Source organism: Erpetoichthys calabaricus, chromosome 10, assembly GCF_900747795.2.
Source record: "Erpetoichthys calabaricus chromosome 10, fErpCal1.3, whole genome shotgun sequence".
Lineage (NCBI taxonomy): Eukaryota > Metazoa > Chordata > Cladistia > Polypteriformes > Polypteridae > Erpetoichthys > Erpetoichthys calabaricus.
The window spans coordinates 12,960,596-12,977,486 of NC_041403.2; the positions used below are offsets into that span (position 1 = coordinate 12,960,596).

The 16,891-nt window shown below is 39.2% G+C and overlaps 1 protein-coding gene across 2 annotated transcripts in view; it reads left to right on the forward strand.

The window, feature by feature from the left end:
• Positions 1-16,891, forward strand: part of akr1a1b (aldo-keto reductase family 1, member A1b (aldehyde reductase)) — a 72,275-nt gene that overhangs the window by 14,022 nt on the left and 41,362 nt on the right. For both annotated transcript variants that reach the window (XM_028810882.2, XM_028810883.2), the window contains exon 2: positions 2,084-2,179. In XM_028810882.2, coding sequence (XP_028666715.1) covers positions 2,090-2,179 — 90 coding nt within the window. In that variant the 5' untranslated portion in view covers positions 2,084-2,089. The remainder of the gene's footprint in view (positions 1-2,083; positions 2,180-16,891) is intronic.

The window sequence follows — 16,891 nt, forward strand, 5'->3', positions numbered from 1 at the left end:
TGTGCCTATCCCATCTACTCTGGACATGAGACAGGATTGAGCCTGGGATGCGGTACCAACCTTGCGCAGAGCTGCACATCAATTTACAGTGATTACAAAATGACCAGCTCCATTTGTTCATTCCAAAATATTTTTTAGTTAGTGTTTGAAAACTTTTAATGTTGGTTAGACATTTGTGTGGTCTTTTATACTTTTTTTTTGGTGAAACACGTCTCCGCAAGCCAGAGTGTATTGGTTTCCTTACTTTGTAAGGCATTCTTAATATATTTTGGGACTTTTCTAATACTTTTGAAGCTTAAATACCTTTTAGACCCATGTAGGCTGAAGACAATAAAGTATCAGCACCAGAATGCCTTAGGTGATGTCTTTTCTGCCAAAATTGTTAGTAGGGTACTTTCTGCATTTAGAAACATCTCTTGAATAGTCTGACAATCTGTTTCTCATGCTGTCAGGGAGAGGAAATTAAAAGTTGAGTTTGATAACCTGAAATCTGTCCTCTCTTTCCACTTAAACCGTGGTTGCACAAAAAATCGAAGTCAAAGAAATGTAGCAAAGAAATCAATGAATCGTAAAGACACCAACACAGAAATAAAATTTTTGATATACGTATCTTGGATGACCAGGAGGTTTGAGGTGTTGACCTGTGGCAGAGATGATGTCACACACCGCTCACCTCCAGTCAATTACACTAGCAACAGTGTGTTAACCAAGCCACAAAATGGCGGCACACATAAGAAAACACAATGACAAAAAAGACGTGAAATATTTCTTACCTCTTGAAATTCCAAGCACAAAAGTCAGTCAGTCAGTCATTATCCAACCCTCTATATCCTAACACAGGGTCACGGGGGGTCTGCTGGAGCCAATCCCAGCCAACATAGGGCGCAAGGCAGGATCAAATCCCGGGCAGGGTGCCAGCCCACCACAGGGTGTACACACACACACCAAGCACACACTAGGGACAATTTAGGATCGCCAATGCACCAAACCTGCATTACTTTGGACTCTGGGAGGAAACCCACGCAGGCATGGGGAGAACATGCAAAAAGCACCAAAGTATTTTCTATATACTGTATATCAAAACTCTACACATGTGACAAAAGATATCAAAAAACAAATGAAACACAATCAGGAAAAATAATATAAAGTGCAAATCACAAATTTTAGGCATGTGTTAATTATATGTAGAAACGTTAAAGACTGGTTTGGGCTTGTTTTGTTTAACATTGCCTCCAGTAACAAATTTGAACTTTCTCATTCAGCTCTATGTGTAATTCTTGGAGAATATAAATAAAGTTGACTGCAATATCTAAGTAAATTAATTTTGAGCATGCCTGCTGTTACATCTTGTCATGCTCTATGTCCTGTTGTTCTTACTATGAAAGCATTCAGAGTTATGTATGTCTAGTTGTGATTTATTAGTTCCGATAAGACTCTTTTGGTTATCATCCATATGTCTGTGTACTGACTGTAAAAAGGTGAAATATTAAAAAAAAATTAAGAGTGTGATTCAGGAGTCAAAGGGACAAACAAAAAGGTCAAGACCAGAAGAGAAAACGAGGGAGAGAGAAATCAAAGCCAAATCACACACCAAAAACAAGAGCCTGTTTCTAGAACCAGTAATCAAAATGAAAAGAATTGAAAGTCTTCAAGTTTTGTTTAATCCTGGATACAAAATGCCCATGGAGATAACCTTTTAGCTCTTTACCAATTGAACCCCCAAAGTTGTGAACCAAGTGGTGACAAACACCCCAAGCAACCATGACCCGCATCATGATGTTGGAATCTAAAAAATGGTGCTAACCATTATCAAAACAAAAATGTGTCCAAGAAGATGTTGAATAAAAGTCTCCAATCAAGAAAATGACCACAGAATTAAATTCCCTGAGTAGAAAATCCCTTGGAAATGACACCTAAATATTTTTTTATGGCTCAAACAAAGCCCAGAAAAAAGTTAAAAAGAATCTACATTCATAACAATGAGCTTGTCTTCTGAAAAAGTGATATTTGAAGAGACTTTCCGTTTATGTCATGTAGACAGTAATCACGTTAGCTAAACCCTTTTAAATTGTGTTTTTCTTAGGTAAACATGTCAGGAACATCTGATTGTGCAGTTCTCAACACTGGGCGGAAGATGCCTCTGATTGGCCTTGGTACTTGGAAGAGCGAGCCTGGCAAGGTATGAGGTTACAGTGTTGCTTTCAGCATTTTTAATCATGGGCTTTTGTTTTATTTTTTCATTACCTTGTGATCTTCAACCTGATCAAGGAAGGAAATGCCGCACATTCTTGTGGTAGAATCCTCTTACGCAGGTGTTTCTTTGTAGAGAAATCTGAACCCAGAAACGTGGGGAAAAGTGTTTATTTATGTTGGCTTCTGCTTTCTAGTTCCTACCATTGTTTTAAGTTCACATTTTTTTGGTATTCACTGTGGAGTGTAGCATATAAATTAGAATTTTGCCCATAGACTATAATGGTGGTTCACAGAGAATAGTATACTATATTTACTACTTTTTGCTGTAATCGTATTATTGTACAAGTGAAGAGTTGAGACTAAACAGTTGGTTTCATCAGACAAGAAAACATTATTTCTTTTTTCATTATTTCATCTTTTAGATGCCTTTTTTTCCAAACTCCAATGGGGATTTAATGTGTCTTTTCAAAAATGTAGCAGCCATTGTAGTATTTTTGGGATTGTTTATAGGTGTATTTTTATTTTAAAAGTTTTTTATGTCATGGGTTTTATTTTTGCAATTAGATTTTCAATTAGACTTGATTTGTGGAAGCTTTTTTTTTTTTTTAACTTATGTCTTATTTTGATTAGTTACATGATGCTCTGTGGAGGCCAGTTGCGGCTGCTAGCTTTTGAAAAAGGGGAAGCTCATATTAGGCCTTCATCATAAAATTCATTATGTTATTTGTACGTAAATTCTGCCCTCCGTTCCTTTTGCAGAAAATGGTCTGTGACCCTGTCATACCAATTGGCCGTCTTTTCCAGGGACTTAACCAGTTTCCTCTCAATGGCCAGGAGAGCAAGGTTGCTCAAACGATCTTGGCCCATCGTGTTGCGGGTGTATGACTTGACCCGTTTTAAACAGGAGAAGCTCCTCTGTACACCTGCTGATGTAGCGCCAATTGTTGCCACTAACGACAACAGCTTGTATAGCTGGGGCATTGCACTATCCAACTCCATGTCTTTAAAAAACACCAAGAAATCACACAGCTTACCCCTGCTCCCCTGTAAGTCATGATCTGAATATAGTACTTGAAGTTCAGACCCCGGAAATACAATTCCTTTACAACACAATAACACCTGACAGCCTACGAAATGGAAATAATGTCAATCATATTTTACCTGCAAAAAAAAAAAGCTTGAAAATCACAAAGTAGTCTTTGGAAATTTACTGTAGAAGTGTGAGTGGGCCCTCAGAGTTCAGCAGTCTGTAGGTCATTATAGTATGTTTGAAAGGATTGTAATCAGTGTTAGTTTATGCAGGCTTTGTTTAATAATAATAAAAAAAAGATAATAGTTCAGTTGTCTTGATTGCTGTCTAATTAGTTTTAGTTTTATGACATGCTGTCTGAGCCACATAAGCTAAGTTTCCATCCAGTTTTTTGCGACGTTTTGTTATCGACAAACAGAATATACGTAAAAAAAAATGTGCGAAATTTGCTGTCTCCAGCCTGTTTCCATCAAACTGGCTTTTTATCGATAAAATGGTGTGCGTGATGACGTCATCCCCCCCAAAACGAACTGTCGCATAACTTTTGTTGTATCGCGAAAAAAATCTGCCCTTGAGCCGTTTCCATACATAATTTTGTGTATGTCGCAAATTACCTTTTGTTTTCCACGTTATACCCCCTCCACTAAACAAAGAAACAAAGAAATGGAGAGATTATTCAGACAGTTTTTTGAAATTTGCCAGCTTACTGTTATTTCAGTTTCACAAATAATTGGAATTGTACATAATATCCGAAGACGACAGCAGAATGAAGCAGTTGCTTGTCTGATAGCCCTAGAGCTCGAAGAAAGTACTCCAGTGCGACGAAACCCACGGGTATGGGAGAGACGACGGAATAAGACCTTCTGGGAGGAGGTGGTGGAGAGACACTTAACAGAAAATCTCTGGCTGCAACATTTTATAATGACACGGCCGACGTTTGAGATGTTGTGGATTCATCAGTCCTGATGTTGCGCCCATCACAGGTTGCCACCGACCACCGGTTCCAACCCAAAAGCGGATTGCCATCGCCCTTTACAAGCTGGCAACCTGCGCCGAGTATAGAGTAGTTGGAGAAACTTTCGGGGTTAGTAAAACTACCGTCCATCGATGTGTATATGCTGTGTGCACCGCTATTAAAGAAAAATTAATGCGGCGTTATATCAGACTTCCGACTGTAGCGGAGGCCAATGAAATTGCATACCGCAATTCCTTGGTGCATCTTGTGCCACAGATTTATGGTGCGCTGGATGGCACGCATGTGCCTATTCTTCCCCCGACGGAAGGCTACCGCGATTACATTAATCGCAAAGGGTGGCCATCTATTGTTCTCCAGGCCCTTGTTGATGACAGGTGCATGATACGAGACATTTGCGTTGGCACTCCTGGAAGTGCCCATGATGCAGCTGTGTTTGCAGCATCGGATCTGTACAGGTGAGCCTACCTTTCAACATCCCTTCACAGTTTTTATAACAACTGAATTAACCTGCTTCCCTTAAGGTTTTTAATTAAAACTGAAATTTGAATTAATACAAAATAACGACGTTTAATCAAAAAAAAAACTCTCTTCATCAGACCATGCGAGCCGCTCCGCCATTCTCGTTTTGATTGCACGTGATGAAAATGTGACACATTTATTTGCGTTAAAGCCCTTTTTTCCGACAAAAACTGTTTCCAATGTAGTTTTTGCGACATCTGAAGTATCGATATGGAATTTATGCGCTAAAGTTAAACGGAAAAATATTATGTCGACATGTACAACATTTTATCGATAATTAGCATTTCCATCAGCTATATCGGTAAAAAAATTTGAAGCGCTAAATATTTTTTCGCAAAAACTCCTTGGATGGAAACCTGGCTATAGTTCAGTTTTTAATTGATTTAAATATCTGTTTATTCATTAAAATAATCTTCACTAGCCGACCCGTGGCGTAGTATATGGTGCATAATTATTTATTGATGGGTGAACACTTCCTGAAAGACACAGTTGTCCAAATGGGGTGGGTTTGAGGATACGATTGTGAGTGAATGAAAAGATGGAACTCTGGAGAGAGCAATATACAATTGTCCGTGACTGAAAACTGGTTTTGGCAGATACAGGCATATCTTTTTGAAAGTTTGGCCCTGTGCCTTATTAATTGTCATTGCAAAGGCTAATCTAACAGGAAATTGTCTGCGTGTAAAAGTAAAAGGCAAATTTGAATCTGATGTGTTCAGGGAAATCCAGGGAATAAGGACAGTTTGTGAAGTAGCCGCTGCGATTGTTTTACACTCCAGTACATTGCGGTGAATGCTGGTAACAGTCAGTCTAGTGCCTTTACAGAGACTTCTTGAGGGCATGAGGCTTCTGAGAAGAATGACGACTGAACCAATTTTAATTTTGAGTTTATGCGGAGGCATGCCAGTGGGAGTAAGACTGCTAAGAAATTCTTCGGGGAATGAAGGACGTTCTCGGAAGTGAATGGTGATAGTAATAATAATAATAATTCATTACATTTATATAGTAGCTGGAAGTATTTGGGACATCGCCACAATTTCTGCCTCACCACCATAAACTCTGGAAGTATTCATGTAGTCAGCGTATTGTTGAGCAGACTGTATGACTATGCTTCCATGACTAAGAACAACGGACAGCACGTCGCCGAAGTTATCGCAATGTTGGCAAACAAAGGTTACAGCCATGTTGCGCAGTTCGAGAGCAACAGTTTCGTCGATGACATTTTTCCAGAAATATCCGACTGATAGAAAGAAACAGTTACCTGATGCAGGAATTTGTATAACCTTGAAAGAAGAGTTGTTTCCATGAAATACATGTGAAGCGGTGGCCATGTTAGGAAAATGAACAGTCAGCGTGGCTCAGAGGTGCATGTAGACTGTACCACAGACCAAAGCGACTCAGGATGTGTTTGGTGAGGTGTTGGGGGTGAGCACATGAGCAGGCAGTGTGCATGCCTCAAGAGCGACGGTGGACGTGGGAGGAGGGTTACAGTTGGCGGGCGGGGCTCTGTCGTGCGTATCCCATGACGCGGGAGGAGGGTTAGAGTTGGCGGGTGGGGCTCTGTCGTGCGTATCCCATGATGCGGGAGGAGGGTTAGAGTTGGCAGGCGGGGCTCTGCGTACCCAATGGTCGAGTGACTTGGTCGATTATATATACAGTGGGGCAAAAAAGTATTTAGTCAGCCACCAATTGTGCAAGTTCTCTCACTTAAAAAGATGAGAGAGGCCTGTAATTTTCATCATAGGTATACCTCAACTATGAGACAAAATGAGAAAAAAAAATCCAGAAAATCACATTGTCTGATTTTTAAAGAATTTATTTGCAAATTATGGTGGAAAATAAGTATTTGGTCACCTACAAACAAGCAAGATTTCTGGCTCTCACAGACCTGTAATTTCTTCTGTAAGAGGCTCCTCTGTCCTCCACTTGTTACCTGTATTAATGGCACCTGTTTGAACTCGTTATCAATATAAAAGACACCTGTCCACAACCTCAGTCAGTCACACTCCAAACTTCACTATGGCCAAGACCAAAGAGCTGTCAAAGGACACCAGAAACAAAATTGTAGACCTGCACCAGGCTGGGAAGACTGAATCTGCAATAGGTAAACAGCTTGGTGTGAAGAAATCAACTGTGGGAGCAATTATTAGAAAATGGAAGACCTACAAGACCACTGATAATCTCCCTCGATCTGGGGCTCCACGCAAGATCTCACCCCGTGGGGTCAAAATGATCACAAGAACGGTGAGCAAAAATCCCAGAACCACACGGGGGGACCTAGTGAATGACCTGCAGAGAGCTGGGACCAAAGTAACAAAGGCTACCATCAGTAACACACTACGCCGCCATGAACTCAAATCCTGCAGTGCCAGACGTGTCCCCCTGCTTAAGCCAATACATGTGCAGGCCCGTCTGAAGTTTGCTAGAGAGCATTTGGATGATCCAGAAGAGGATTGGGAGAATGTCATATGGTCAGATGAAAAAATACTCGTCGTGTTTGGAGGAGAAAGAATGCTGAGTTGCATCCAAAGAACACCATACCTACTGTAGAGCATGGGGGTGGAAACATCATGCTTTGGGGCTGTTTTTCTGCAAAGGGACCAGGACGACTGATCCGTGTAAAGGAAAGAATGAATGGGGCCATGTATCGTCAGATTTTGAGTGAAAACCTCCTTCCATCAGCAAGGGCATTGAAGATGAAACGTGGCTGGGTCTTTCAGCATGACAATGATCCCAAACACAACGCCTGGGTAATGAAGGAGTGGCTTCATAAGAAGCGTTTCAAGGTCCTGGAGTAGCCTAGCCAGTCTCCAGATCTCAACCCCATAGAAAATCTTTGGAGGGAGTTGAAAGTCCGTGTTGCCCAGCGACAGCCCCAAAACATCATTGCTCTAGAGGAGATCTGCATGGAGGAATGGGCCAAAATACCAGCAACAGTGTGTGAAAACCTTGTGAAGACTTACAGAAAACGTTTGACCTCTGTCATTGCCAACAACGAGTATATAACAAAGTATTGAGATGAACTTTTGTTATTGACCAAATACTTTTTTTCCACCATAATTTGTCTGATTTTTGAAGAACTTATTTGCAATGTGATTTTCTGGATTTTTTTTTCTCATTTTGTCTCTCATAGTTGAGGTATACATTTGATGAAAATTATAGGCCTCTCTCATCTTTTTAAGTGGGAGAACTTGCACAATTGGTGGCTGACTAAATACTTTTTTGCCCCACTATATAGATATGGTGTATTTCTAATACCATGCAGTTATCAATTTCAGTTAGTCAGTTTTATTTAGCACCTTCCATAGTAATTTAAAAATTTTAAAAAATCCTATTCTGATGGGGTAAGCTTTAGGACTTATATTTATTTCTTAACTTTTACAGTGGATTCACAAGTTATAAGATATATCTGGAAAACTTACAGAGAAAGATGTGCCTTCTACGGTCACACAATATTGTCACCTCAAAACAGTTGCATGTGTTGTAGCTACGTAAATATTGCTCTTCCCCATAACAACTAAAGAATCATGGTAGCAACCTGGGTAAAGGAGGGCTGAAACACGGTGTGTCTTTTACCAAACCCAGTAAGCAAGTAGTGCATAACCCTTCAGTTTGGGAGAGCATATTTAAAGAGCTGTGGAAGAAATGTCCTTCTGTCAGAGTCTTTTAGTGACTGGACAAAATGTTGAATGTATCAAATACTAGAAATGAAAGTACTGTACATGGACTCAATTAGGAACAACAACCAAAGTGGTTTGGACCATTTGTATCTAGATTTAGATGGTCTAAGTGGGTTGTTTATCTAATGATGCCATAGGAACACACTGACTTGACCGAAGAAGTATAAATAATTTTGAAATAGATAGATAGACAGATACTTTATTAATACCCAAGGGGAAATTCACATACTATAGCAGCAGCATACTGATAAAAAAAACAATATTAAATTAAAGAGTGATAAAAATGCAGGTATAACAGACAGTAACTTTGTATAATGTTAACATTTACTCCCCTGGGTGGAATTGAAGTAGTGTGGGGGAGGAACGATCTCCTCAGTCTGTCAGTGGAGCAGGACGGTGACAGCAGTCTGTCGCTGAAGCTGCTCCTCTGTCTGGAGATGATCCTGTTCAGTGGATGTAGTGGATTCTCCATGATTGACAGCTCAGTGCCCGTCGCTCCGCAACAGATGTCAAACTGTCCAGCTCCGTGCCTACAATAGAGCCTGCCTTCCTCAGCAGTTTGTCCAGACGTGAGGCGTCCCTCTTCTTTATGCTGCTTCCCCAGCACACCACCGCGTAGAAGAGGGCGCTCGCCACAACCGTCTGATAGAACATCTGCAGCATCTTATTGCAGATGTTGAAGGATGCCAGCCTTCTAAGGAAGTATAGTCGGCTCTGTCCTCTCTTGCACAGAGCATCAGTATTGGCAGTCCGGTCCAATTTATCATGATGTGGCTGATGTGGGTCAAAGATGGCATGAACAAGTCCCTCCACAGCCTCCATTTTTTTTTCTGAAAAAAAATTGTGAAGTCCCAGGAGAAATGCTGTTTTCACAGGAAATTAAAGAATTTTACTGACATTGAACTAGTTTAACCAGGGTTTTTTTTTTTATAGACTTTTTATAGAAGGTAAAAGTCTCTGTAATATTTACGGAGATGTGAACATGCAGTATTTAAAATGATTCGGATGGGACTAAAATTACAAGGATCCTCTTGTAATAATCACTTTACCCCACCCCGATATTTAGTATGATTTTAAAAAAGTAATAATTTGGAGACAATATGAAGTTTGTAGAATAAGAGAAGGTAAATATAAACTCAAAAGGAAAAATATAAGGTAATGACAAAACAACAATATAAATTTATGGCTTTATTTATATTATATTTATAATATTTTATTATTTATATTTACAAAGGTATAAATAATATAAATAATTCCCTCTAAGCAAATAAACAGAGTTGGAATATAAATAAATGGTTATGAAAGTGTACTGGTGATATGATGTTTAATCTCCAGTCAGGCAATTTGAGCTGCACAGGTGCCTGGCTGTTTATACAGGTCTTTTGTTTTATCCTCTTGATGTTTTTTTTCTCTTTTTTTTTTTTTTTTTTTTTTTAATTTCCTGAATGCTTACCTTGCATTTCATAGACCAATCTCCCATCTCCAACAGATGAATGTAATTTGTTTATACAAGTCTAAGGGCTCTTAAGGGCCACAGCCATGGAAACAAGATGAAAAGCTTGATAAGTGGATGAAGCTGCCGACATCAAGATTTCATTAAACTTGGGCCCCAATTTCAGATTTTTTTCACTGGTATTACAGTATTTTATCTGTTCCTTTAAATGTACATTGGAGTGATATAATCAAGCCTTCTTTTTTATTCTTTTTTTATGAAAATTTCCTTGGTGTGTATGCATTCCTTTTTTAGATTCAGTTCATTTTCACTCATTGTTCAATAATTGACACACTAGACTCAAACCACACCATTATTGAAAATGCATATTCAGATCTACAGCACATCAAAAGCATGCACAAAATCCTTTTTCATTATCTAAAAGGCTTCAACACCTGGAAATTTCTTTCTGCATCTGCTTATTTGACCTGAAGAGCCTGTCTACGTTTTTTTTTCCTGTCAGTTCTGCAAATGCAGTAAAAATTCTTCACTTAAACACAAGTAGAAGACTAATGAAATAGCAAGGAAGGTGTAATTAGAGTTGGGAAAAATGATGATGATTGCCAACTCATTTTGAAGTAAGCATTTCAGATGGATAGACAGAAGTTCTTAAAATTAATTGTATTAATGTTTATGGTAAAATGATTATATAGTTGGGTCTCCAAGTGTATTTCTATTTTGTATAATAAAAGATGGATTATCTCTGCAACAAGATAGATTTTATTTATATTGTGATAGATATATAGATAGATATAGATATTTTTATTTCAAAATATTCCAATATACATCAATAGATAATTTTTTAAGAAATTAGACTGAACCATAACCTCATTTATTTGGAATTCAAAACATCCACGTATCTAAAGGGCGACCCTACAAAGACTTAAGGCGGAAGGCGGCATGTCTCTACCTAACTTTCAATTTTATTACTGGGCAGCAAACATACAAACTATAAAAACCTGGACATGGACAGAATTAGAAAAATGTACACAGGCTTGGTCCACAATAGAAATAAAATCCTGCAGTACTTCTTTATATTCCTTGCTTTGTACCCCAATAAATACAAGTTATCGCCAATATACTAACAGCCCAATTGTGCTTCACTCAATCAGAATATGGAACCAGTATAGGAAGCATTTTAAGGTAGAGAAAGTTTTATCTGTGGCACCTCTGCATGAGAACCGCCTTTTCCCACCCTCTCAAACATACGCAGTTTTTGATGCCTGGAAAATATTTGGGATTAATTCACTTAGAGATCTGTACATAGACAACGTTTTTGCATCCTACGAACAATTACACTCCAAATTTAATTTACCAGCAACACATTTCCATCCATCCATCCATTTTCCAACCCGCTGAATCCGAACACAGGGTCACGGGGGTCTGCTGGAGCCAATCCCAGCCAACACAGGGCACAAGGCAGGAAACAATCCTGGGCAGGGTGCCAACGCAACACATTTCTTTCCTTAAAATTCGAAACTTTATGCCGGAAAAAACATTGCTCAGTCTCGAGGACTCAGACAACATTTCTGTAATATATAAAACTATTTTACAGTCCTTTCCTTTCAAAGATCCAAGAGTGGGAAAAGGATCTCTTACTCAATATTTCAGAAAAGGAGTGGAAAGTAGCAATGCACAGAATTCACTCGAGCTCCATATGCGCAAAGCATAGAATTATTCAACTCAAAATTATATATTGAACTCATCTCTCTCGTTTAAAATTGTCCAAAATGTCGCCAGGGCAAGATCCAACCTGTGAACACTAAAATCAAGCTCCGGACTCACTGGGTCTCTTGTTTTGGGCGTGCACCAAATTAACATCATTCTGGACCAAAATCTTTAAATGCCTTTCAGACAGCTTTGGTGTCCCAGTCCCTCCTAATCCACTAGTAGCTGTGTTTGGTGGGCACACAGAGGAGCTCAAAGTGGAGAAGGACAAACAAACTGTAATTGCCTTTAGTACACTCTTGGCTCGTAGACTTATCTTGCTCATTTGGAAGAATCCTAACTCGCCTATTTTACGTCAGTGGGTAACTGATGTTGTATACTATTTGAAAGTGGAAAAATTCAAATTCACACTTAGAGGACCTGTACAAATCTTTTTCAGAACCTGGCAGGATGTAATCAATAACATTTTAGAATAAGCATTTAAATTGAGGAAGCAGGTTCTTTCCCCACTTTTACTCCATTTATCTTTATTCATTTATTTTATCTATTCATTTGTCTTTAATAGCAGAGAAAAGCCAAGCAAAATGACACCTTTTATTGGCTAACTAGAAAGATTACAATATGCAAGCTTTCGAGGCAACTCAGGCCCCTTCTTCAGGCAAGATTACATCTGAGTTGCCTCGAAAGCTTGCATATTGTAATCTTTCTAGTTAGCCAATAAAAGGTGTCATTTTGCTTGGCTTTTCTCTACATTCATAATGGCTAACACGGTACAACACCCTAGTACTCTTTAATAGCATAAAGTTTTACTCTGCTGGCCGCACTCTCTTTCTCTTGTTTCAAATCTTTTTTTTTTCTTTTTGTAAAACTTGAGTTATGTGTATGGAATGTTATTTGATTTTAATAAATTCAATAAAATTAAAAAACAAGATAGATCGATAGACACAGATAGATAAGTCATGTGAAAAAGTACATACATCCTATGGATATTGTTGACTTTTTCAATATATTTGAACAGGTAAACAATAGATCTTCATGTAAGCAGTGCCTACAGATAAAGGTGATATACTTCATCAAATGACACATAAAATTAATGTGGTGTATTCTTTTTCGGAACCTAAATTAGCAAAAATGCAATTTTGTTCTGTGGAAAAATTAAGTCCACCCCTTCATTTATCACCACTTAAAATCCATAAAATTAGAATCAGGTGTTCCAGATTAGGTGCCATAAATTACAGCCTCTTTAGGAAGTAAGCAGGTGGACGGACCCCTGTCTGATTTAAACAACAGATATGGATTTTCCTGTTTTTTTTTTTTTTTTAATACTATTGATGTATATAGCGTTATCATGCCAAGATCAAAAGTGCTTTCTAAGGCCCTCAGAAAGAAGATTGTGGATGCTTTGGAGCCTGGTAAGGGATTTAAAAAGATCACCAAATTGTTTGAAATCAATCATTTTACTTTAAGCAAAATCATCTACAAGTGGTGTTGCTTTCAAACAACTGCTAATTTGTCTGGGACTGACTGGCCTAGCAAATTCAGCCCAAGAGACGACCATTTGATACAAAGAGAAACCTGCTAAAACCACAAAATTTAAAAAAATTTAAAATCTTAGAAAAGTTGGTATTGATGTGCATGCATCTATAATTGGAAAGAGATTGCACAAATTTGACCAGCATGTGACGTGTGTCAGAAAAAGTCTTTCCTGTCCAAAAACAACATTAGAGCAGAACTACAAATTGCTTTAGTTCAGCTGTACTCTGAACAGCTGAATCAAATGTAGGATTGTTTGGCCCCAGTAACAATAGACATTTTGGTGCATACTGAAGGCAGCATTTTAGGAGAAAACCTCCTGCCAACTATGAAGCATGGAGGTGGAAATGTTATGGTTTGGGGTTGCTTTGCTATCTCAGGGCCTGGGCAGCTTTTTAGTCATTGAGTCATTATATCAAAGTATGCTCAAGGAGAATGTGACACCATCTACCTGAAATTTGAAGTTGAACCAGAAAAGGACTATTCAACATTATGATAATCTGAAGCACACTAGCAGATCCACCAAGAAATGGCTCAAAAAAGAAGAACTAGAGTGTTATGGACTGGCTTAGTCAAAGCCCTAATTTGAATCCCATTGAAATGTTTTGTAGGATATAAAATGGCAGGACATGTAAGAAAACCCACAACGTGGAAGTGAAAGAATTTTGCATGGAGCAGTGGTCAAAATTTTCACCGGGTTGATGTCAGAGACTGGCAGTCAGTTCTGCAAAACACCTACAGGAAGTCATTTTTGTTAAAGGGGGCAATACCAGCTTCAGAGTCTAAGGGTTGACTTACTTTTTCCCCAGTAGACCCTTGCATCTATTGATATTTTTGTTGAGTAAATGATTGCACAGGCAAATTGTCTTTGTTTTTTTTTTTTTTGTTTTTTTCAATACAGTAATCCCTCCTCTATCGCGGGGGTTGCGTTCCAGACCCCCCCCGCGAAAGGTGAAAATCCGCGAAGTAGAAACCATATGTTTATATGGTTATTTTTATATTGTCATGCTTAGGTCACAGATTTGCACAGAAACACAGGAGGTTGTAGATAGACAGGAACGTTATTCAAACACTGCAAACAAACATTTGTCTCTTTTTCAAAAGTTTAAACTGTGCTCCATAACAAGACAGAGATGACAGTTCCGTCTCACAATTAAAAGAATGCAAACATATCTTCCTCTTCAAAGGAGTGCGCATCAGGAGCAGAGAATGTCAGAGAGAGAAAGAAAAGCAAACAAATCAATAGGGCTGTTTGGGCTTTAAAGTATGCGAAGTACCGCCGGACAACGCAGCTGCTAGGAAGGGAGCAATGTGAAGGTAGCCTTTCAGCATTTTTTTAGACGAGCGTCCGTATCGTCTAGTGGTGCGAACAGCCCCCCCTGCTCACACCTCCTCCGTCAGGAGCACAGAATGTCAGAGAGAGTGAGAGAGAGAGAGAGAAAAACAAACAATTAAAAATCAATACGTGCCGTTCGAGCTTTTAAGTATGCGAAGCACCATGCAGGAAGCATATCGCTTGACAAAACAGCCACATTTAAGCCCAGCAAGGAAGAGAGCAATGTGAAGGTAATCTTTCAGTGTTTTTTGAGGAGCGGCCGTATCTTCTAGGGGTGCGAACAGCCCCCGTGCTCACAATATATTTGAGGAGTTTTATTTAATAGGTAATACATGCTCTGGTTGGGTAGCTTCTCAGCCATCTGCCAATAGCGTCCCTTGTATGAAATCAACTGGGCAAACCAACTGAGGAAGCATGTACCAGAAATTAAAAGACCCATTGTCTGCAGAAATCCGCGAACCAGCAAAAAATCTGCGATATATATTTAAATATGCTTATATATAAAATCCGCGATAAAGTGAAGCTGCGAAGGTCGAAGCGCGATATAGCGAGGGATTACTGTACATCACCTTAATCTATAGGCACTGTTTTCATGAGCATCTACTTTTTACCTGTTCAAATGCAGGAACAGGATATCAGCATCTTGCATTTCAATAAAAAGATCAGGAAAAAGCCATAACATGACAACCTAAACAGCTCAATCAAGCTCACCAGGCATACACACGAGCCTCCCAGCAGGTACAGTCCTAACAGCCACTGCAGTGATGCAAATAAATATAGGAAACAGCAGACAAGTGTCGGCAGCATGCAGTGATGTACAAAACTGAATAATTAAACCTCACAGCAACAACAGTAAACATATGTCCTGCACATCGGAGAATAAAGCCGTGACCTGTGGGATTACCACAGGTAGGAAAAAATAAATTAAAGGCACTCATAAGGATTAAATGACAAGTAGACACTAAAGACATGTGCTGAATCCATGCCATATAATGGTAATATTAAAAGCAAACTGCTAGACAAAGGAGCATCATTCACTGCCTGATTAATTCAACATTCACATTTGATTGTAAACATATAGGTAGTAATAATAGTAAATAAATTCATCTGCTTTTGATCAATAATTACAGTGGTGTGAAAAACTATTTGCCCCCTTCCTGATTTCTTATTCTTTTGCATGTTTGTCACACAAAATGTTTCTGATCATCAAACACATTTAACCATTAGTCAAATATAACACAAGTAAACACAAAATGCAGTTTTTAAATGATGGTTTTTATTATTTAGGGAGAAAAAAAATCCAAACCTACATGGCCCTGTGTGAAAAAGTAATTACCCCCCTTGTTAAAAAATAACCTAACTGTGGTGTATCACACCTGAGTTCAATTTCCGTAGCCACCCCCAGGCCTGATTACTGCCACACCTGTTTCAATCAAGAAATCACTTAAATAGGAGCTGCCTGACACAGAGAAGTAGACCAAAAGCACCTCAAAAGCTAGACATCATGCCAAGATCCAAAGAAATTCAGGAACAAATGAGAACAGAAGTAATTGAGATCTATCAGTCTGGTAAAGGTTATAAAACCATTTCTAAAGCTTTGGGACTCCAGCGAACCACAGTGAGAGCCATTATCCACAAATGGCAAAAACATGGAACAGTGGTGAACCTTCCCAGGAGTGGCCGGCCGACCAAAATTACCCCAAGAGTGCAGAGATGACTCATCCGAGAGGTCACAAAAGACCCCAGGACAACGTCTAAAGAACTGCAGGCCTCACTTGCCTCAATTAAGGTCAGTGTTCACGACTCCACCATAAGAAAGAGACTGGGCAAAAACGGCCTGCATGGCAGATTTCCAAGACGCAAACCACTGTTAAGCAAAAAGAACATTAGGGCTCGTCTCAATTTTGCTAAGAAACATCTCAATGATTGCCAAGACTTTTGGGAAAATACCTTGTGGACTGATGAGTCAAAAGTTGAACTTTTTGGAAGGCAAATGTCCCGTTACATCTGGCGTAAAAGGAACACAGCATTTCAGAAAAAGAACATCATACCAACAGTAAAATATGGTGGTGGTAGTGTAATGGTCTGGGGTTGTTTTGCTGCTTCAGGACCTGGAAGGCTTGCTGTGATAGATGGAACCATGAATTCTACTGTCTACCAAAAAATCCTGAAGGAGAATGTCCGGCCATCTGTTCGTCAACTCAAGCTGAAGCGATCTTGGGTGCTGCAACAGGACAATGACCCAAAACACACCAGCAAATCCACCTCTGAATGGCTGAAGAAAAACAAAATGAAGACTTTGGAGTGGCCTAGTCAAAGTCCTGACCTGAATCCAATTGAGATGCTATGGCATGACCTTAAAAAGGCGGTTCATGCTAGAAAACCCTCAGATAAAGCTGAATTACAACAATTTTGCAAAGATGAGTGGGCCAAAATTCCTCCAGAGCGCTGTAAAAGACTCATT